The following is a 24,069-nucleotide window of genomic DNA, read 5'->3' as shown; positions in this document are numbered from 1 at the left end:
AAGCTGCCGCTCACAGAAGCATTAACTTCTAGCCCTCACTGCTCCTGGCTATCCCTGAAAGCACTCACATTGCTCAGACCCGGTTCATGCACCAGGGCTGACTTCACCAGCACCTCCAAGAGATGTCATTTAGACACAATGATAACTTCATTACTCCAATCACAAAACAGTGCGGTTCCTGTTCCCTGGCCGCCAGGAGAACACTGGTTATCAAATATGCATCGCCAACGTTCTAATAATTCAAAAGCCATAAAATACACATGACACTACCAAACTTGATTTGGAATCCAATGATTCACAACACAAGAATCATACAGTATTTCATACAGTAGTGGAATACATACAAGAATATCATACACTAGTGGTTCTCAATCCTGGTTCCATGTTAGAATCACCGGGGGAGCTATTAAAAGATACCCACACTCTTGCCCCATCCTGATCCAGTTAAGCCAGAAGCTTCAGGAGATGCCTGGGCACCCCTTGTTGATTGTGATGTGCACCAGTATGTAATGTAAACCTCTATCACAAAGCCTCCAGGTCATTACGACTACAAGCACAACTGTACTACACACAGGTGCTACGCATGGTGCCATTTAAGATATTTCAGCCAATGGAGTAACAAAAGATTTTTTAAATCTTTTTTTTTTTTTTTTTTTTTTTTGCTGAGCAGTACTTTATAAATATAAAGATAACCGATCACACTCTTTTCAAAGAAAACTCAGGCTCAGGAGGTTAACGGGCATTTCAGATCACAGGGCAAAGTCGGTGGTGAGAACTGTACTGCCCATTCAGCCATCAAGTTATCCTGCTTGACAGATACCATCTTCTACCACCTGCCACACAAGACAAGTATCTTCCAGAGCATGTGAAAAGATTTAAAATCTCTATTGAAGGAAAGCAAAGGAGTAATTTGGAAGCTTCCAAAAACTTCATTTATCCTGTTGAGTAGTAGAACACTGTACAGTCTTGAGTAAGTTAATTGTCCAAATGAGCACTAGAGGATTCCCCAGGAATAACAGGATTTGACTAATTCCTTACTATGATGGGAAGGCCCATTACAGAAGAGCTAACATTTTGAATTAATGAGTTAAAGAATCCAAGCACTGACTGAAAAAACAAGGTTGATATATGAGTATTACCCATTTCTTTACCCTCCTGCCACCATTACAAAGAAGAAGCTTGGTCAGTAATGTGCCTTGTTTTCAGGAAAGGGACCCTACCTTCATTCTGGCTGCTAACTTCACTCTCATGACACAAACAAAGAGTTCTGTGTGAGAATCTGCAGATTCATTAAGTAAAAATATTATTCCTTTCTTCTTTTTAAAGTAGGGCCACCAAAAAATTAAACCTGAGAGCCTCTTCTTAGATCCACTAGATGGTGCAAGCTGTCCTTTTGGAGAAGACTTACCAGGAGGGAAGGACATTAAAGAATCAGCATGGGTGGACCCAAGCAGCCCCTGCAACGCATGGGAGCCTGAAGAGAAAGCGGATTTGCTCTCTAAGAAATCTTTCTCTTTTGCAATTAACAAAAGCATAAGGATAATTTTTCCTAAATTCTGCTTTGGGAGCTCAGGAGTTAAACTTAGGCCATGGAAGGAATCATGGAACTAGGATTTAATTTAAAGGGAGCTAATGGAAAGACATGATACGGAAGCCTCAAGATCCGGGGATCTGGGTTTGGTCCAAGAGTGGCGAGTAATCAGCTATGTGAGCATGAGCGAGTCACTTAACCTCACTGGTCCTTAACATCTTGCTCATAAAAATGAAGAGCTAGGACTAGACAATCTCTAGCATTATGTCTACCACTAAAATTATATGAGTGTACCTAACATACTATGTTTCCATCTCCAATTTAATCTCATTTAGATTTAGCAAGAACTTTAAACACAAAAGATGTTTCATGAAACCCATCCAGTCTGTGAAGTTTTTTAAAACTGAGATGTCATTAGTTCATTTGCTGAAAAACAAAGAAATTATTAACTTACTTACTGAAAATCACTTATAGAGCATTTAGTGGGTGCCAAGCATTGGGCTAACACTGTGCCAGGCAATAAGGGCACAGAGACAAACGAGGGGCCCTCACCTTGGCTCCACATGAGCTCCTCTACAAAACTGAAATCTAGTGAATTTCAAAGTTCTAAACTTCTAAATTCTGACAAACAGAACACTATCTTCAAAGAAATAAACTGCACAGTTAAATCTTCTACTTATATTAAAGCACTTAATATAAATGTAAATATTACACATGCTTATTCAGATAATGAGGTCTTGATAAACAACCATGGCAATGACATATCACCAGTTATTTTTATCTTGATATCTCATAGGCAACTCAAGCTAAAAACAATAAAAAAAAAGTTTGCCTACCTCATAAAATTTTATTGCTACATGTGGAGAGCACATTTCAAATATGATTGTCAGAGCCATCACTGATTCTTCAGTCATTTTTTTTTTGTTCATTTTCCCTAAAATATCTATATCTTCCTTTATATTTTTCCACCAATATCTGCCTCAAATCTGGTTCCCTTTTGGACTCCCACAACAATTAAGAGTTGTCCCATTTTCAGCAACAGCAATCTCTAGCCAATACTAAACATCCCCCACCTCAAGCACCTCACTTTTCTACCACTCCATGACACCTCAAAGTGTCAGCTATTAGCCAAACATCAGTTCATACACCTGACCTGATTTAATCTCTCCTTAGCTCTCTCCTCTCCCTTACATTTTCTCCTCTCACTCCCTTATATTTGATGCATGCACACAAATATACACACACCCCTACCTAGTTATCCTATCTACGTTCACACAGTCACTTACTTATTCAAGAGATGTCATGATACCTATTATAAAATGTGCTAGACATGCTGCTGTAACATTTGTTCAATGAATGGATGAATAAATAAACATGTATGGTCCCTACTCTCATGGTGTTCACCATCTGATAGGAGAGGTAAGACATAACAAACCCAGCATGATCACACAAGGTAACCTTCCAGTGCCACGTAGTGATACCAGACAAATTCTAGAGAAGTAAAGAGTGATTGCCTGTGCCTGGATTGATTAGGAAGGGTTTCAAACGGCAGTGGCATGTGGTCTGGACGTTGGAGGATGAGACTTGGATAAGTGTAGTTGGGAGAGAAAGATATCTCAAGTGGAGAGGAGGCATAAGCACAGGCAAATTCATACTCGGGGTATAGCAAATGGTCCAGGATAGCTGGAGAGGTGACTGTGTGGAGAGAAAAGTGGGAGGAAGTTTGGGATTAGCCTAGAAAAGATTCAAACAGTTGTGTTCTACCAAGTCTATGTCTCTGAGTTATTTCTCCCAGTAGCTTGATATCCGTAGTTCTCTATTTCCTCTGGGCAATATGCCAAATTTCATAAATTACAGATCAATGAAAGAGCTGTTCAAGTCACCTAAAATTATGATTTTCCAACATGTATATAACAATAAAACCAAAACCAGTAATGAGTTAACACAAATACTTATTATGTGCCAGGTAGCCTTTTAAAGTACTCAACTCATTTCATTCTCACAAAGCACTATTATTATCATCCCTATTTTACAAATGAGGAAAATGGTTCAGAGAGGTTCCATGTTCTGCCCAAGGGTACACAGCTAGCAAGTGGCAGAGCTGGGACACCAACCCTGGCAGTCTGACTTTAAAGTTCACACCATATTAAACTCTTTTCAAAGAACTTATTCACTGAAAACCACTTTATCTACGTTTATGTCAATGAATAAATTTGACTTCCTCTGTGTTCTCTATTTTAAGTCTACTTACTTAAGCCAGAATTTTTATTTATTTTTGTTTGCTTGTTGTTTTGGCACAGCATCAGATACAGCATTATACGGACAGGGATGCCCCAAGACACCATGAACTTGGCTGTGGGCCAATGTGATATCATGGATTCTGTGGTCAATTAGTTTTCTACTTGTTCTGTGCATATGCAAAATGAGAGGAAAGATTTGGGCTCCCATTCACATAACAATATGCCCAAGTCTCAGGTAAATACATGCCATGTGTCCAATGTAGAGCCTCCATGTCGATAAAATAGTCCCACATACAACGCTTATTTAGGCTGAAAACTGAACACAAGACCTCAGATATTAATTACAAAATATTCTTTAGAAAAAAAGTGAATATTTCAATAGCTTCTCTTGTAATCTATTTCCACATTTTCAGAGGCTTTCCACAATAAACATTAGTCATTTCCTTATGTTCCACAGTTGGTCCACAAGTGACAGCTCTGGGATAAACAATGGACTCTCTTAAGCTTTTCTACATATTGATGAAGGGAAAAGTATATTTGTTTATCGACCTAAACGTCTGTGTACATCATCTTTCCACTTAATAACCTAGAATATAAGAAGTGGAAAAGTTAATAATGGTTATAGTCAACTGAAGAAAATCTTCCAATCCCATATTTATTGTATAGCCATATTTACAAGGAGCAATATTTTTCCCTCTGCCCACAGCCCCAAGGCATCTGGTGGGACTGGGTTGGTGGTAGAATGGTGATGCCTTACAATATTCTGTGATGTACATGACACCAGCAAATGGCCAGTACAGCCATCCCCAAGCTGATAACATTTCCATTGGACAGCAGAGTTGATTTCACAGTAATAAATAACAAAACTTACCCAGCATCCTGAACAATGGGAGGTACCTCTTTCAAACACTATACACACGTCAGGGGCACAAACACATTCTTACAACCAATATTAAATAACTCAATCTCCTTTCATTACTCATCTTTAGATACTACTGCTACTACATCCTTAAACTATGCAAAGTATTTTGACCTATGTTACCTGCTTTGACAGCTACAACAGCTCCATAGGGAGGCGAGGCAGACCTTGCCCCATTTTAACACCCGGCTCACTTGGAAAATGCTTCACAGCGTCCCAAAGCGCTTTTATGTACCTTCTCACTCTATGTTCACCGTAGTGCTGAGAGGCTGACAGGGTGGGGATTACTACAGATGACAAAACTGGATCCTTAGCTGGGTTACGGTCCTTGAGATCACCCATGTCTTGTGAATCCTAGTCCAGTGAAGGAGCATAAGCAGCAAAGGTGCCAGCAGGAGGACACAGACCAGTTCCTCCAAGTGTGGTCCTTGGAGCACCGGGGTGCTGGATAAAGTGCAAATTCCCAGGCTTCGACCTTACGTATTAAATCATAATCCCTGGAACTCAGGAGTCAGCATTGGAGAAGTTCCCAAGTGACTGTCTTTGCACATTTGAGAACACTGACAGCGAGAATCAGAATAAATGGGAAAATAATTCTATAAATAACGAGCTGATATCATATTCTGAGAGAAATAAGGGAAAAGAAGATCCAAAGTTATGCTGTCTATGAAATCATGTAAATGCGTGTCAAGGAGTAATAATATTACCTAAAATAAAAATACTATAGTGACCGAAAAAGGTATTAAAAAATGTACTGGCTAGAGACAGACAGTGTCATGTGAAGACTGTCTCATTTCAGAGATTCAGCTGGTTAAGTTAATAAATAATAATAGGTACTTTCAGTACTAAAAGTCAGAGACAATGATGAGCACTTTAAATGCACTTTAATGCATTATCTTATCTTTTCTTCACAGGAGCCCAAGGAGGTAGGTATTATTACCCTCACAGATAATACATAGACATAGATGAGAACACTTGCCACAGTCACATCACTAATTAAAGTAGCAAGGAACTAAAACTCAAACCAAGGTCTCTTTAACCTCAAAATCCATTTTTTGAACTGTTAAGCTACAGTGCTTCCCAAAATTGTATTAATTGAATATATTGCATTAAATGATTGTATTAGATAGTACACATTAACTTTTAGTTTTCAATTAATAAATCAAGAATTTCCAAGTCAAAGACTCTTACAGTTGTCACCAAAATCTTCTAGTTCTGTTTAATAGCTGGCTCTCGCTGGATAGAGCAATTATTAATTTAGTCTGGCTAGCAATGGCCTGCTTAATAGGATTTTTTCCAGTCCAGGTTGAATAGTACTACTGCCACTGCCTGTTACATAGCTGCAGGCCTCCAACAGGACAGGGCCTTTTAATTACCTCATTCAATTGTGATTACGACTGACTGTAGTGATCATTACACCTGGCATCTCTGCTTCCACAGTCCTCTTCTGTTTAAGTCTGGGGTAGCTCAGACAGAATGATTTTGGGGGCCCCAGCTCTCCCATCCCAGCTGAGCCACGCCCCTTAATTATGGCTCCCTCAGTCACAACTCTATCCCCAGCATCGGACAAGGGCCACAACGCAACATAAGCATGAGATAGCAACAGAGGCATCAAGATTTCCTGCTGAGCCCAAGCATCCCTAGGCCACAAGGCATCCCCAGCAGCTGGATGGCCCTAAGGGAATACCTGTCTGCTCTGGACCCATCTGGAGCCTGCCTGTGAGGCTGTGGAGACAACAGCAGCCACTTCTAAGAAGAACGACCTCACTTCTCCAGGACATTGTTGACTTTACACCATAGCCCCCTTCACTTTACACAGACTAGCGATCTGTGGGCCATGGTGTCACACAGGTATGCCTTCAGCACAATGTAGGATAGAATCTTTTACAGTGACTCGTTTACTCCAGGCATGGTAAGAAACAAAGTTCTATATGATCAAATACAGTTCAAGATTATTACAGGAAGAGGAATAAGTAGCTAGCAAAAATAGGGCAAGACAACATTCAGGAGCCTTTTGTGATTAAAAACCATGGGTCAATAATGTAGACAATAGGCATTTAAAAAGCAAATTACCGAAGTGTATTAGTAGGAATATAAAATGTAGAGGCCAAAAAAATTATCCTTCTATATCTTTTAGTGTCCTTCTATATCTTGGAGTCCAGTGTGAGGCTTAAATAACTCAAGGGAAACTACAACAGATTTAACAAAGAACAACCAAATTTGAAAAATAAAATCCCCAAATTCCAAAGCCAATATGACATCCTAATTCCAAGCTTTTGATTCTTTCTTTCTTCTAATTTTCCACTGAAAGAAATGACATGATCACTGAAATTCTACAGCATTACTGGAAACCAGACATAAAACTTCAAGGTGTTTTTCATCAGGAAATGGCTCAGATGATAGCACAGTGACAAAGGCACAGACAAGGTAGGCACCCAGATATCCAACAGGAAGTCAGCCAAAGAGCAAGTATGATGACTTGTCTCTACCCTCCTCCTACCCCAGAAACCCCTCCGCTACCTTCCAGACTACAGATGCATAAGGATGGACAGAGAAATGGAGCTAAATTCTATTTAAGTAGTAAACTGTTCTGCCCGCTTATGACATAAGGGATCAGTGTATTCCACTGTAAACTCAGCACCCAATTACAGCCCATTAATTTTTTATAATGATGATAAATAATTTGAAGATGGTACTTAACTGCTCTTAAAATCTTCAGTCACTACTTTAACTGGGCATAAAACTCCAAAACATGTCTAGCCACTGAGAGCCAAACTAGACTCTGACGGGGTCCCAGCCTGCCTCGCTCACATTCCACTAATACCGAGTGGACAGCTCACAAGTGTGACTGCTCCCAGCCTTTCAGAATTTCTATCTTTTCTTCTCTAGTCCCAAAAAGCTTCCACCCATCAACCTAAGTCAATAAGCCATGAATTATTGAGCTTGCAGAATGCAGATCATGAATATGTATGTGTGTATTTGGAAGACAAGATTGTAAAACAAATGGGCTCCACAGTGGCTTATATGAACCCAGCACACATGCCTTTAAGGAAATGGCTGAAATTATTCTACCCGTGTATATTGTTCAAGCACAGTTTTAGCACACAGGAGATGGGAGAAAAATCAGTTTTTCTGGTAGGTTTTTTGCTTCTGTTTTTCCAAGTGCACTTGTATGGAATAATTTGCTGAATGAAACACAGCTCGCTGCTCTTTGCAAAAGCCAAAGCTACAGGCTTTCTTTGAGGTCACAGTTGTCATTGCTGAAGGCTGTGAGCTGCCTGCAGAAAAGGATGGTATGTAATTATTTCCCCTTCCGTACATCCCTCACCTCAGCACACTCCCGTCAAGGTCTCTGCCTCCCTCTCCCAGATGGTCCCAAACTTCTGCCCTAATTTCCTAACAATCTCTAAATAAATGAGCCAAAACAACCCGCAAAACAAGGATGAACAACTATCCTAGTTCACATAATACTTGACAGAACTAATACAATTGAGCCCCGGGTGTTACCTATATAACTCTCTCCCAGTCAAACGCCCACCCAGACCCCTCTGTCTAATCCTGCCAGAGCCAGAACAAGCGCTAAAGCCATCTTTGGCTGCCACTCCCAATTGCCCACTGGTCTCCTGCCAGCCCAGGATCCCTCAACAACACACCCAGACACAGATGCTTCCAAGCTAGTGACAAAGCCAATCATACTGCTTCGCTTGTTCTTGTCTGCTGCTCCTCAGCCTGATCACTGCATGAAAAGAAAACAAAAAGTACGTGATCATCCCTTTGCGAGGCCATCTATCTGGGGACTTCCTTCCTCTTTACCATCATCTTCAAACATTTATTGGTCACCTAAACTACATAGGACACGATGCTAGTTTGAAAAATGTAAAAGGCATTTTTTCAAAATAGTAATTAAAAAAAACACATAACATAAAATTTATCACCCTAACCATTTTTAAGTGTACAGTTCAATAGTATTAGGTACATTCACATTGTCATGCAACCAATCTCCAGAACTCTTTTCACCTTGCAGAACTGGAACTCTGTACCCATTAAACAATAACTCCCCGTTTTCCTCTGCCCCCAGCCCCAGCAACCACCACTATACTTTCTTTCTCTATAAATTCAAGTTCTCTAGGTACCTCATGTAAGTGGAATCATACAGTATATGTCTTTTTGCAACCGGCTTATCTCACTTAGTGTAATGTTCTCAAGATTCGTCCACGTGTAGCATGTGTCAGAATTTCCTTCCTTTTTAAGGCTGAATAATATTCCATTGTATGTACATACAACACTTTGTTCATCCATTCATCTGTTTATAGATGTAAAAACCATTCTTAACTCCCGGGATATACAAAAACAGGCCACGATTTGGCCTACATCGCAAGGCAGTTTGCCAAACCCTGCTACATAAAAAAGCACGCAACATAGACCAGAGGTTCTAAAACCTTCTCAGTCCAAGGTACCTCCAGTATATCAGTAATTTCTTCACAGCACCCCAAGCCAAAAAAATAATAATAATAATACCCAACCATCCTTTTTATTAAATATTTAGGTCCAAACAACTTAATACATAGTTAAGTCCCAATAATTTAACCTGTTGGGCACTCAAACTCGGAATCAGACTGCAACCTGCAAACTTCATTTCCTATTCCACACTGACTTCCACGTGATACTTGCTTTTAAGCACAGCACCCACCAACAACTCATCTTTCTAAAGGTGTGACCACATCAAAAGGAATGTGTATGATTTTTTTTTTAAGGAATGTGTATGATTTAATGATGAAACTGTGAACTATGTCAAACTAGTAGTTCATGTGGTGCCCAACAGATGTCGCTGTGTTTCCCTCATAAATTGAAAGTATCTCCCAGCGCCCCTGTGAATTCACGGAACAGCCCCAGGGCTCCTTGGCATACTGTTTGGGAACTGCAGATACGGGCACTTCCAGGAGTTTCAGGATAGAGCAGGGAAGTAGGGTCAAACACAAAATACACCTAACAATAGAAAGGAACATATGCTCAGTGCTAATCAACTGACACAGGCACTGAGAGGTACAAATTCTAGAAAAGAGAGATGCCCAGAACCCCCAAAGTCAGGGACTGCTGCAGGAGGTATACGCCTATCCTAACATACTCCTCCAAGCCTTGTCCACTCTCCCTAATCACTTATTCTTCTATGTCTGCCTCACACCCCTCCCATACCCGCCCCAGCTTCTTTCTCTGTCACAACACTTATTTTAGTCTTTCTTGCTTTAAGTTTGTGGTTAACATGTCAGTCTCCTGAGTCCCACATTACAGACTCCATGGAGACGAGCGGGATTTTCAGTCACCTTCATTTCCCCCCCGGGGTCTGGGAAGAGTGCTTTGCACCTGGTGCACTCTTACTAAATGGTCTTTGAACAAACGATATCATCCTTCTACTGCACAGGAGATGGCAAGATTTGTCCTGGAATAACTATAATACCCATGTATATAACTGTATATGGTTTTCAGAATGCTCTCAAGTTTGATCATATTTGATCTTCATTTTCTGTAAGAAGGAAAGAGGAGCATTACTATCCTCACTGTGCAGCTAAGGAAACTGAGACTCAGAGAGATTAAGAGTTTCACACAAGGTCACACAGCAGTACATACACAAGCCAGGACTAGAACCCAGATCTTCTGACTCAGAGTCTAGGGCTCTTCCCCTGCACTTCCTGCCTCCGTATGAATTCATGGAGTAAGAAGCCTGATTTGGTGATGGCTACCTGTGATTTAGATATTTCCTCATTGTTTATTCATATCTAGTATGTTATTAGCATTTTCACCTGTGACATTAAAGTCTATGATTTCAGGTTCCAGAGGTCAAGGATCAATGCACTGAATTAGGCAGTAAGTCTAAACTATAAAAAGTGGATTTTCTAATTGTTTCTAGAAAATTTTAAGCTGCAAATTATTTAAGCACTAAAACCACAGGTGTCATCTGTACCTGCTAATTTACGCTATAAGATGCTGACACTAGTAAGTTAGTGTGCTGGATGGTTTCCATTTGCCCCTCTGGATCCACTCTCCATCTTTTCACCCTGCTCTGTGTCTCAATAGACCTGTATGAATCACTTTCTTTCCTACGGTTCCATTGCCATCTGGTTTCCACTTGGGTTCACCCAATGGGATTCCAGCAGGAGACTGGAGGAAGGGAGGAGAATGAAGTTTAACTATTTATTCCCTGATTCCTTCTCTGCGTGGTTGCCCAAGCCTGGCTGTGACCCTGGACTGAAGGTCACTGCTCTATCAGATCAGCCCTCTGCATGTAGCTCTCCCTGACCCTCCACATACACATTCAGACCTAGGGGTGGTAACCGTGGTAAAGCTGCCCAGAATATGGCCACAAATTCTTGAACACTCCCACCATCAAAAGGGATCTACGTCCCCTCCTCTTGAAAGTAGGTGGGCTCTGTGCTACCATGAACAATAGAATACAGCAGAAGGGACACTGTTCCAGGTTCCAGACCCAAGCCTTAGGAAACCGGCAGCTTCTACTTCTTGTCTCCTGGAACACTCACTCTTGGAGCCCTTGGAGCTCAGCCAGTGCAGAAGTCCGACTACCTGAGGCTGCCACGCTGTGGGGATGACCAAGACAACCCTGTGGAGAGGCTGTGTGGACAGCCAGAAAGAGGGAGAGATCCAGCCAGCCCCAAGTTGCTCAGCCCCAGCCCACTGTGGTCACCCCAGCTGAGGGCCCCCCCAGATGTGTCTGCTGTGTCCTTTCCAAAATTCCTGAACCAGGGAGTGGTGATTTATACTAATAATCAACGGTTAAGTCACTACATTTGGGGATAGCTTACCGCACAGCAACAGATCATTGAAACACAGCACTCTTGTAACTAGTCTACTATTAAGGTCCCCTCACTACCCAGTTTGAGTGCCATCTGTTCCTCCTGGGGCCCTGACAGACAAAATAGTATGACAGTCATTAGGGCTGATAACCATATTCTAGATTCTTCTTCTGAGAAAATGGTAGACCTCCACTTCCCCCTGAGGTCATATGTGGCCTGGTGACTTGCTTTGCTTTAGACAATGAAATGTGAACAGAAATGACATGTGTCACTTCCAGACAAAAGCTTCAAGAGCCAGTGGGCCATTCACTATGTTCTCTTCCCTCTGACATTATGACCAGTGATGTGAGTTCCACATGAAGGTTCTACCAACCCAGATCCTTGAGTGAGGGTGACATGAAGGAAAGCTACCTACAGATTGCTCATCGCACAACCCAAGATGTAATGCAGTGTGAACAAGAGATAAACATTTGTTACGTCAGCCCCTGAGATTTTAGTGTTGTTTGTGATTGCAGCATAATCATCGTGACAGATACAATAAGCTCCTTTGTCAAGCTAATCCTGACCAGAATGACCCCATTCATTAGTGGTCCACTTGAACTCCTGAATGTTCTGCACACCAGGAAAGAGATCTATAAATTAAGGAAATATATATGTCTATCTTTTTCACATCTGCAACCAGGAAAAGCCACGGAAATCAGTCAACCATTGTGGTAGCCATGGGAATGCACCTTGCAGACTCTCCAACTATGGGGAGTGTTACTGATCAAGGGCCCCCGCTGCTATACTCTGGAATCCTCTCCACATTTGCTTTGAGACCACATTTCACACAAGTTGCTCCCAGCCAGTGTCTGAGTGCAGCAGGGATACTAAGGCAGGCCTGTTCCTGGGAGACACAAGCCTCCTCGGATGGCCTTTTTAGACTCACAGCAGTCTAGGACACTTCCAGCCAACCTTCTCTCCCCCGTCCTTCACTAGCAGTCAAATTGGCATTGCAGTCTGACAACTCTCCCAGCCTTCCCCATTTTGCTCCCTATTTTCTTTCACATAGGCAGTCCCCCAAATAAAATCTTGCATATTTAATCCTATCTTGATGACTGCTTCTCTGAGAACCCAAACTAATACAACTATACCAATGAATATTCAGCCTTGAAAATTTAGCCTTGACAAAATAAACAGAGACAACAGAACTAGCTTTTGTTGGATAAGGGCTGTCCCATTACTCTGAAGTCATAAATAACCAGTTTTGTATAAAGTGATATCCATATCTATGGCTGGATCTAATTCCTAAATGATCTATATTAACATGGTATCACTTTCTTTAACATAATTTTGACAGAGTATGATTTTAACCTATCTGTAAAAAGGTATCCTTTCCCAAATGTCCAAAATAGGTTTACAATCCTTTATCCAAAACCCTGGAGGCCATGTGTATTCTGGAATTCAAAATGTTTAGAAAAGTAATATGTACACCTGCCATATTTGACATAACATCCCTGGGAGTCTGGGCAGCACCGTATAATCAAATATATTAATATCTCTTCCACAAAACATACAAACATTAACATAAGTGGGTTAAAAGTAAATAGCCTCGAAACAAATTAGGTAGGGTTTGACACCAAATGAGTTTAGCAAAGATTAGTTGTACACTAAATGAATTATAAGAAAACATTAACTTTTCAGAGCTTTTTGAAGTTCAAGTTATAGATAAGGAATTATGGACCACACTACAGAAAACTAGGCAGCCCTGTAAAAAAAAAAAAATCAGATATTCCTTTGTACTAACGTAAAAGAATAAATCGCCATTGCACGGGGCTGGATGAAGAAAGCATGTAACAGGACAAGCTGCAGGGCAGTACTGTACAATACATACACAGCGTGGGGAGAGGAAAAGTAGAGACAATCTCCCCTTGTCAGGCACTCCCACTCCCCACCTGTCATTATCCACAACTCTCTGTAATGACTTCATCTCTGGTTAAGAAACACAGTGGAAACATTGTATATGAGTACTGACTGTGATGTGGGAAAATTTTTCAGTATGAATTTATTTATATTATTTATGAGACAGAATAAATTCATCTCTGTAAACCGCCTACACCGATGACAGGTAACTAAAATGTTATGCATAAATTTGGGGCTGATGTAGTACACAAAGGAAATTTATTTATGATACTAAACAAGGCTCATCTGTCAAGGCAGTGGACACGGAATATGAAAAATATGAATAGGGGCCTCTATAGCAGACCTGAGCCCAGACTTCTAGGTATCCCTTCCCACATCAGAGGCGAGGATACAGGAAATACGATACAACTTCTCCACTGGGAACTCCTCAAGAAACACTCAATTCTGGATTTCTCTGCTCATTTGCCTCTCAGCCCCGTCCTGCCACTCATGAAGGGGCTCCTTCCTTCATCAACCCCTTAGGAAGCAGAGGGCCGTGGAGAGGCTGTGCACCTGCCCCTGCCCCCACCCCCTCCCTAACCCTTCTAATTCTAAATGATAAAAATACAAATAACCCAACAAAAAAGATGGAAAACAGGGAGAAAAATCAATTAAGAAGGAAAGAAATCAATCTTTGCTCGCCCTAGTTATGAAACAGCCCTGGGAGAAATTGTCTGCAACGGATAAAAGTTAAGGAATCTGAATTAGGGTTTGGAAATTCAAATCTAGTATAGTAATGTTTACTTTTCGTTTTATATATTCAATAGTGATTCTTTTTTTTTTTTTTACAGTAAGCATGTATTAACTTCTTGGTTTTATAAATCTCATATTTAACTATGGGCATAACTTGACATAATATTAGGTACTGTATAAAGTGCTATATCAACTGTTAGCCATTATTCTCTTACGAACCACTGTCTGTAAGCATTCTGTTGGCACTTTAACAGATGTTCCATTTGTGTGTTGTTCACTCAATCTCCTAAGTCGAAGGTACTTTGCTCAGTACTAGGGATACCCCAGTGAACAAAACACACGTGAACCCCACCCCCAAAAAGCATGCATACCACTGTGGAGACAGACGGTAAACATTTAGTGACTTAACTCCACTGTGCTATGAAGCAGAAGTGCAGAGTGACCAGTAAGATCCTCCTAACAGCTCTCAGAGGTCGAGCTCATCCTCAATTATGGATAAAGATTTACCATTAATGGGCCGAGCCCGTGGCGCACTTGGTAGAGTGCTGCGCTGGGAGCGCGGCGACACTCCCGCCGCGGGTTCGGATCCCATATAGGAATGGCCAGTGCCAGTGCGCTCACTGGCTGAGTGCTGGTCACGAAAAAGACAAAAAAAAAAAAAAAGATTTACCATTAATATTTGTAACATTAAAGTATGCTAGCTATAATAACATGAAATATCTTGAACAAACAGTAATTATAATAATTATCACAATCATGACAGGAAATCACTTTACGTCAACAGGTCAATGAAGAAAAGCATGGGGATAAATGAGGAAGAAAGTGTAAATGTTTGAGAGAGTGTGTGGATAATTACTGCCAGGGAATTTCAGTAGCACTACCGCATTCCTCCGAAGACGAAAATTCCTCCATGCAGCAGCTTGGAGAACTATACAAGATACCTGCCCCACATCCTCAAAATGGTAAAATACTAACAGAAGGACAATCTAGAAACAAATACAAGGTTTGTATTTTCCAAAGATATGCCCCATATTTTCCAAGACTGATCTAATTTCACAGGTTTGGTCCCTTTATGTTCATAAACCATTAAAATAACCTGGAAATCTCAGTATTTTGATGTTTAAACCACATCCAAGATAGCCTCTTACACCTAGAAGTAACACAAAAATCATAGTCAGACCAAGTACCTTGTTTGTTTTGGAAAACATGGTGACCATACTCAAAAGGCACTGCATGGTAAGAGAAGAACATCTTCCATCAAGATCTGCTGCTCTAAACCAGAAAGCCCATCTGCACGTACAGCCGGGCTTCAAAGTTGTCATAATCAAGTGTTCTCGGATCCCATAAAACAAGAGCCCATGAAAATGGGACTTTGGGATGTAGAAAGTAGGCATTCCATCAAAACAACATATGATAAGCTGCATCTTGCTTTTCTCCCTCCCTGAGGTGGTGATTCTGAAAACTTGACAGAGATCCTCTGAACTGAATACCATATCAATCTCTTTACTTAGTGAAGAAAAAATTCATTAAAATTAGAATTCTAGGTCCATGTCTGTCTCCTGACAGCTCACAATGGAAAACATACCAGTTGATTTATTACACAAAACGAGAGAGTCATAAGGAATACTGAGTGGTACTAATGAGACAGCCAGCCCTTGATGGGACCTTAACTTGGCTTCATTTTAGTTTTTGCCGTCACAAAATTGTTATGATAAAAAATTACGTTCTATTAAGGAGATGGCAAGTCCATGACACTTGTGCTACCACTGTCCCTCTCCATGCCCACAGCACAACCTGCATTTTCTGTGACAGACTTGGCCTCTGAGGACAGCTTAACAGAGAATTCCAAGTAGCCACCACCCATGAACTGAAGCAGGCACAAGAGTCAGAGTCTATTCGCCAATTCTCGTTTAGACTACTGACTGCGTTACTTGACATTCACAATGCTATATTCTATGACACCAAATGGGTCCACTCAGACATAAGTGGCTGTTGTTAAGACCTGTTTTTGATATTGCTAAGAAATAAGGATGGAATGAGAAGAAAAATAAGGTTAAAGTCACCATCAAGGCAATTACACTGTGTTTACCTTCCTCAGTTTCCATCAGTTGTACTGTGAAGAGACAGAAGATGACTATTGCCAATCACTGACCTTATGGAGAGCGGGAGCCAAGACTGGTACCAAGAATCCATTGTAAATGTAATTGACAAGCTGACTGCGAATCAAGGGGTGAGCTACCTACAAGAGAAATCGGTAGTCATGAAAAAGACGAAGAGTTCCATATTTATGTCTTCCTAAAATCAATCATTTCTGTGTACATCCTGAATTCAAAAAGGAAATCCAAATTTTGGCCATTTATTCTGTGGTTAAAGGATGACTTGGACCTCACACTGCCATGTAATTGTTTCAAATAGTTTATACTAGTATAAACAGCTTGGTTAAAACTACCAGAAGCTGGACTTTCAAATAAAAAAAATTGGCAAGTTTAAAGTATCTGTTTGAAAAAAAATAAAATAAAAATAAACTCAATATGTACATAGATGCATAAATTAAAATTAACAACCTGGAAAGTATAATTTTTGCACCCTAACTTCCTCTATGTCCCACTTCAACATGTGACTAATTAAAAAAAAAAAATAGTATAACTGTCAAAATGGACAATTAAATATATTTTTCTAGCAGAAAGAATTTTCTCATTTTGAAAATGCATTTTCTGATAGTCATTATACAGTAGAAGAAGGCATATAGAAAATCTTTTCATACTAAAGAATGTTCAAAAGCAGAAAACTATCAGAGGTATGATACTTCCTATATTTGACTTTTAAAAAACAAGTCAGGCACAGAAAGAGAAATACCACATGTTCTCACTTATTGGTGGGAGCTAAAAATTAATATATAAATTCACACACACACACACACACTCACACACACACACACACACAAAAACCGGGGGGGGGGGGGGGAGAAGATATAACAACCACAATTATTTGAAGTTGATACGACAAGCAAACAGAAAGGACATTGTTGGGGGGAGGGGGGAGGGAGAAGGGAGGGAGGTCTTGGTGATGGGGAGCAATAATCAGCTACAATGTATATCGACAAAATAAAATTTAAAAAAATTAAAAATAAATAAAAATAAATAAAATAAAATACATTTAGCATGAATAACCCTTTACTAATATCTTTTGTAAGTGACCTATTTTCAGTAGTCCCCCCCAAAAAAAGCCTTAAAAGTACATGGTTTCAATTTCAAAATATAATATGAAATATATAATTTCCCTGTTCTTAATCATGCCCTTTAGCTTTACTTCTCTTTCTTCAAAAAGAAAAGAATAAAGTCAAACAATAAAGTAAAAAGCAATTTCTAGGTAAGTAAGGCTAGATCTTTAAATTACTGATAATCTATCTCTGTGTGTACGTTTGGGGAGGAACTAATAGTAGTTCCATCTTTTTTATTTCCACACTCTTCTGCAAGAAAATGTTGATAGACCACAATATTAAAGTAAAAAATAACTTTAAATATAATCCATTTATCTTATACATAAATAAAACTTCCATTGACTTAGCAATAAAAATGAGATAGGAACTAAAGTAATTTACTTGCATTTTCTTCCAAAAGCTATTTCTTTATTTGGTAGATAAACAGATTATAACTGACATTTTTCACCCTACAATCACCATAAAGAAAACTTGATTTCTTAGTAAGTCAATTATTAAGGTAATATTTATGCTGTATAGAAGTAAAACATTTTTGATGAAAACCTACTACCATCCTTAAATGTATATGAAATCTGTTTTTTATTGAAAACAGTAACAAAAAATCTAAAGGTAAAAATCTAATCAAGAAGCCAAATATACAAGAGTTCAGTGGTTGTTTTTTTCCCCCAAACAGGCCAATTTCAAAGTAAATTTAATTTGTGTTGCTAAGAAGATGTTTAACTTCTAAATTCAATTGGGATAACAATATTCTTTATGTAGTATGCACCATTAAGCAAAATAAAGTGTTTTCTTTTGTAGACTCCCAAGAAGACCTTGAAGTAAAAGCAGTATAATTTGGAATACTTAGAAACCTAAAAATAACTATTTAATGAGTCAGGCATCGAACTTATTTTTGATGGTTAAGTGGATAATCAAAACAGAATTAACACTTTTTATAAAGAAAATCTACTCATTTTTTTCTCAATTAAAACTTTCCAGAAACCTACAAACATTCTCACTTGTTCAAGGACATTCAATAGGCTTAAAGTAAAGCATCAATATTCCTAAACATTTATCAAAATAAAAAGAGTGCATATTTATAAACTAATCCTTTGCAATGCATGTGCTGTGAATGTCACCACAGCAAAGGGATCCTTTATTGTGCTCTGTTACCTGGATGACTGCATTGCAAAACTCTAGGGAGTTCATGAACTGGACAAGAGAAGGGAGTAGAAGCCAGTCGTCCTTCAGAAGGCAGTGCCATTCCTCGCCCTTCTCTTCTAGCTTTGTAGGCAGGGAAGAGTAGAGACCACTGAGCCCAGTTGCGAGTACCTGCATCAGAAATAAAAACATAATCAACTCTGTTCCGAAGTTTTTAACCTGCAACTAACATCTCACAGGAGATGCCAATGCTGCTGGTCCCAAGACTGAACTTTAAGTAGCAAGGTATTAAAGGTATTAGAGGATATCCACTAGCGAGGAAGGATTCAACAGGTGGAGACAACAGGGAAGGACAACGCCAGTGGAAAGAAGAGCAGTAGCAGAGCTATTTGGCGAGTACACATGGTTGATACAGGCTGCTCCTCTCTTAGGCACCAGGCACTGTGTTGGGCTGGGGGTGGGAGGAGTAAGAAGAGTACACATAGAGATGAATAAAACATGATTCCTGCCTCTAAGAAGTTCAGGAGAGGGACAAATTCATAAACAATACATTATAGTAAATACTCTGAGTGCAAATACAGAGAAGGCACATACCCCAGACTAGGGGAGGAAGCCCTGGATTGAGGTGGTCCAGGACAGAAAGTAGCACAGTTAGAAACCATGAGGAGCTTTACACAAAGATTCTTTGCAATTCCTTGCACGTTTAAGGACATGACTGACACTTGCATGTTTACAGTAGAAAGCACTTTTATGTATATTATCTGATCTTCACAAACAATAGCCAGGAGAAAGAAGGGGTGTTGGGGTCAGTTAGATATGATGACAAGAGTTGAAAAAGAGCTAAAGTGGGTCTACACTGAAGAACCAGCAGCAGAAAAAAAGAGGAGAAAATAAATCTGAGCACCACATGTGAGGTGAATATGAGGGCAACAGTCTGTCCAAAAGCTCATGGAGTTTGCTTCCTCCCTTAGTGCTCTGCTCCTAACACTGAACTGACAACACTTGGGCTTGGCAAGTAAGGATGAGTGAGAACTCAAAATTGTCAAGTTATTCAACTTGGTCATTAAGAGTTGGACACCTTTAAAAGAGAGAAACGTAGAAAAGGAACACACTTAATGCCGAGTGTTTGTTGATTTTATCTTGTGGAGTATAAGACTGGGGAAAACAATGAATTTCACAGTACTGGAGGCCTCCTGACTGGGAAGTGACGTCAGCTACGCAGCACCACAGATATCCTGATTTGGCAGATGTGTCTAGGAGGAACAGGAGTGGCACAGACTGGACACCAGGAAGTTTGCTATAAAAGGCATCCCTCTAGGGCAAACTCTGAGGTTACAATGAACTCAAATGAAATACAAACATTCAAGAAAGTAGACTGAGTTAGGCCCAGAAAAGAAATAATGACATACTGATTGATCTCACAGTCTCATGAGAGATGAACAGACAATGATAATAGTGTTAGAAATGCTAAGAATACATAATAGAAAATATATGATGCTGTGGGTGTACAAAAGACTTGTGGTTGTGGGTGTACAACCCAAACTTGGGATGTTGGCAGCAAGAAGTGTTCTCATAAGTGAGGTACAAGCTGCTGAAGAATAAATAGGAGTTAGCCAGAAAAGGAGTGGTGGAAGGAACACTATTTCAAGCAAAGGAAACAGCATGCTCAATAGCTCAAAGAGGAAAGAAAAGATGGTATCCTCCAGGAACTAAGAGAAGTGCAGTATTGCTACAGCGTAGAATTACAGGTAGAAAAAGGCTGGCACGGTAAACGGGAGCCAGATCCTGCAGGGTTTTAGAGGCCAGGATGAAGAGCTTGTGAGACATCCAACTGGAGAGCCCAGTAGACAGATATGTGGGTCTGATGCTTAGGAAAGAGCTCTGGGCTGGAGATGGAGATCTGGAGCCATCCATATGTAGTAGGTACCTAAAAGCCATACAAACCAGAGAGAGAAGAAGAAAAGGGAGATTTAGACGGATGAGATATGACAAAATAATCCACAGTGCCTGGCATCAGAAACAGAAAGTCAGAAGGGGGTGTAGGTTCAGGTATGGTAAACGCGAAAAAAATTATCCATAGACGCGTTGTTCCCTCTCCTTTTCCCTCCCTGTTCCCCAAGCACTCTGTGCATCCCTTGGTATAGTATCATCTTTTTTGCATTTATTAGTTTATTGCCCGTCTTCTCCATATCACCGGGTCTCACTTCTTCACTCCAGTCCACACTGGAAGTGTGGATGGTTCATCCAGTCAAACACTTTGAGTTTCAGATGCTGGAAGTACTTCGCATTAGTAAAATACCCAGCTCAACAACAGAGTACAGATCAGGGAGGTCTCAGCACGGAGAAGCCAGATGAAGCCATGGGAGGAGCAAGGTGGGGTGGGGGAGATAGTACAGGAGACCACAGTGCAGCAAAAAAGTCAGTGAGAAAAACAGATGAACTATTTCAATACTGGAGAAATCAAAAGATTACATACTTTTCTCTGTTCTGTTTCCTAGTAATCTTTATTCACTCATTCATTTACTCACTCATTAAAAAAAATGCTGAGCACTTACTTCAGGCCAGGTACTACGTTAAGTACAGGAAATACAACAGTAAACAAGATAGTACATTTATCTCTTTTTCAAAATGGGGGCATCTGTGGTCCCAAAAAAAGAATGTCCCCTACTTAAAGTACTAACTCCTTGTTAACGTACCCAAACAAATCACTTTATTTGTTTGTTTGTTTTTGGTGGCTGCCCAGTAAGGAGCTCCAAACCCTTGACCCTGGTATTATAACACCTCTCTCTAACCAACTGAGCAAACCAGCATTAGTTCCAGTTTTGAATGTGACCCAAATGAGTTGGCTGTTATAAATTAGCAACCTCTGGCAAAAGAGAACAGAGACCAAAAGTTCTCCTTGAAGAGAAATCTAATCTTGATGCCACATTTTAAAAATCAATTACATTTGCTAACTCATGCTAAATTAACCACAGAACAAAGGCTTTAATTCTGCATAGAATTTCTCCCAGTTTCTTAACTATTTTGAGGCTTTGAAGATGAATTCATAAAGACAAACTTAATTTGTCTGACTAAAAAGCTGGGAATAACTATTCAGTATATCAATATAATTACAGCAACATTAATTTTCAAATTACATACATCGGTGACAGTAATTAAAAATAACATATACCTAATATTAACTTTTTAAAATGTATATTCTGAAAAGGGCATGGCTGAAATGCAAAGAGAAGCTGCCCATACAGAAGGTTACTGCCCGTACAGAAGGATCCCGCCTGTACAGAAGTGGTAGCCGGATGGGGAGTCCCGCAATGTTCCTGCCACTACAAAGTGGGGCTAGAAAACGTCTCTGCTATCTTCTTCAGAATGGCAAAGAAACGTGGGAGAAAACACTCTGCAGAAGAAAGAATATCACCTACTCTTAAGAACAAGATTTCAAATCTTACTGCTGTTTATGTTCTCCCTTCCAAGGCTCTGTCTGCTCTCAGTTCAGATTCATTCATCCCAATTACACGTATTTCTAGAACATAGACCATGGGTCAGACACATGTAAGGTTGGTGCTGGAGAAACAGCAGTGAACGAGTCAGACCAGGTGAGCTGGAGAAGACAACAAATAAACTAATAAGTGCAAGAAAGACAATTGCTACCCAAGGGAATACAGAGTGCTGTGGGAAGACGACAGGGAAAAGGAGAGGGGACAACAGGTTTGTAGGTAATTTTTCCAGGTTCAAGAGTTTAATAGCACAATCCACTTATTTTTAAACTGTATTTTTAACTTAAAAATTAAATTATAAAAAATTTAAATATATATGTATTCAGCATCTAATTAAAAATAAAATGCCCATCCACTATTTTAGCCTTTTATTGATCCATACCACAATAAAGTAATTATAAAACATTATATTTATTCCCAGCACATTAAGTATTAACTCAACATTTTTAATGTATCTTCTCTCAAGAGTCTCCTTAAAAGAAACTAATCACCATATAAAACCATATGAATAACACAAAAAAGCAAACAACTTCCCTGACAGCAGTATAGCCTGGTAATTGCTAAGACCATGGGTTTTAGTATCAGACTAATGTAATTTTGAACCAGTTTCTTCATCAAATTGTTGCAGGGCTTAAAGAAAATAATGCATGTAATAAGATTAGCATAAAAGTTTACACACAGTAATGTTTCCAATGGAGGAAGAAAGATATATACACAGAGCACCAAACAAGTCAAGTAATGTCGATGTTTAGCTTTAAACATCTAATAGTACCTGGTTAATTTAGGCAAAAACAAAGATTTTTAGCAGATGGCTTTCATCTGAAGCTCACAACAAAACACCTGGTGGGGACCATTTGCTACAACTTGCCAAAATTAAAAGCCTCATAAATTTTGGATATGGGATAAATAACTTTCTACCTGTGGCTGTGTGCCTAAAGGTCACTTATATCAATTTGCATTTTTTGATTTCCGTATACGCTGTTTTGTACATTTGCTAATATGTAACAAATGGCACAGGCTTAACTATTAATATTTGGTTTTTAAAAAATCAAAAGAAGTGATAGGATCATTTAGTCATTTGTTGGCACCAGATTGTTCCCTAGAGTATCCGCATTCTTCTTTTCTTGGGAAAGCACATCTTGAGATAAGCAGCAGCAGAACCAGCAAACTCTTCCTATCAACTATAACAATAAAAGTTTCCAAAAGTGGTCCAATTTCCTGAAAGAGTCATTACTCTTCCAACAGCCTGATGCTAACACACTTTGACAATCATACTAATTAGAGAAAGCTATTTGTCAATTGTGGTCCTTAGCTGGATGGTTAATAGAGTATGCTTTTATCTCCAACATAAAGAGGACTTTTTTTTTTTAATTATGTTGTCAGATGTAATTATAGAAAACTGGGTACAAATGAGATTACAGATCTATCCTGAGGGGCAACTTAACACAATGAAGCTTGTGTTCCATTCTAGCAAATAAGGTCAGCTGGAGATGTTGTTTTCCCTCCAATTTTAATGAACTGTACAGTGTTTTAAAGCACGTTTTTATAAAAGCAACAATTACTCAGTAAAAATCTGCTTATAAAACAGTCAGTGGAAATCTAAACATTAAAAACATGCTCCGTTCTTGTCCTAATATCTTTAAATATTTTAATTATCAAACATTACAAACATACAAAACAATAGAAAACGATCACCAGGACTTAACAGATTTTAACATTTTTCCATAATTTCTTTGAGCACTCCTTTATTTAAAAAAAAAATTACAAATAGAACTAAACACTACTCCAATCTTACTACCATCCCTTCTTATTCTTTCACCCACCCAAAAGTATGCAGTCTTGAACTTAGCACATATTATTCCTGTGCTTCTTTTTTGTAATTTTACTGTATATATATGTATCCAGAAAAACAGTATACACTAAGACTTTGTGTTTTAAAACTTTATGTAAATACTAACATATCGTATGTAACCTTTTGCTACTTACGTTTTTTATCTGACATTTTTTAGATTTTCTGGTGTTCACACATGTAGATGTAGTTACATGCTAATACATGTGATTTACTCGTTTTGAATGCTGAATAGT

General features: G+C 39.4%; 1 protein-coding gene across 7 annotated transcripts in view; it reads right to left on the bottom strand.

Moving 5' to 3' along the window:
• The window catches only part of FHIP1A (FHF complex subunit HOOK interacting protein 1A), a 242,394-nt gene that overhangs the window by 60,122 nt on the left and 158,203 nt on the right, over window positions 1-24,069 (bottom strand). For all 7 annotated transcript variants that reach the window (XM_063107343.1, XM_063107345.1, XM_063107341.1 and 4 more), the window contains 2 exons: window positions 18,503-18,661; window positions 16,283-16,369 (listed from right to left, as the gene is read on the bottom strand). In XM_063107343.1, the coding sequence (XP_062963413.1) occupies window positions 16,283-16,369; window positions 18,503-18,661 (246 nt within the window). The remainder of the gene's footprint in view (window positions 1-16,282; window positions 16,370-18,502; window positions 18,662-24,069) is intronic.

Source organism: Cynocephalus volans, chromosome 9 (genome assembly GCF_027409185.1).
Source record: "Cynocephalus volans isolate mCynVol1 chromosome 9, mCynVol1.pri, whole genome shotgun sequence".
NCBI lineage: Eukaryota > Metazoa > Chordata > Mammalia > Dermoptera > Cynocephalidae > Cynocephalus > Cynocephalus volans.
The sequence above is the reverse complement of the archived record's forward strand: the minus strand, read 5'-3'. Positions and strand labels throughout refer to the sequence as shown.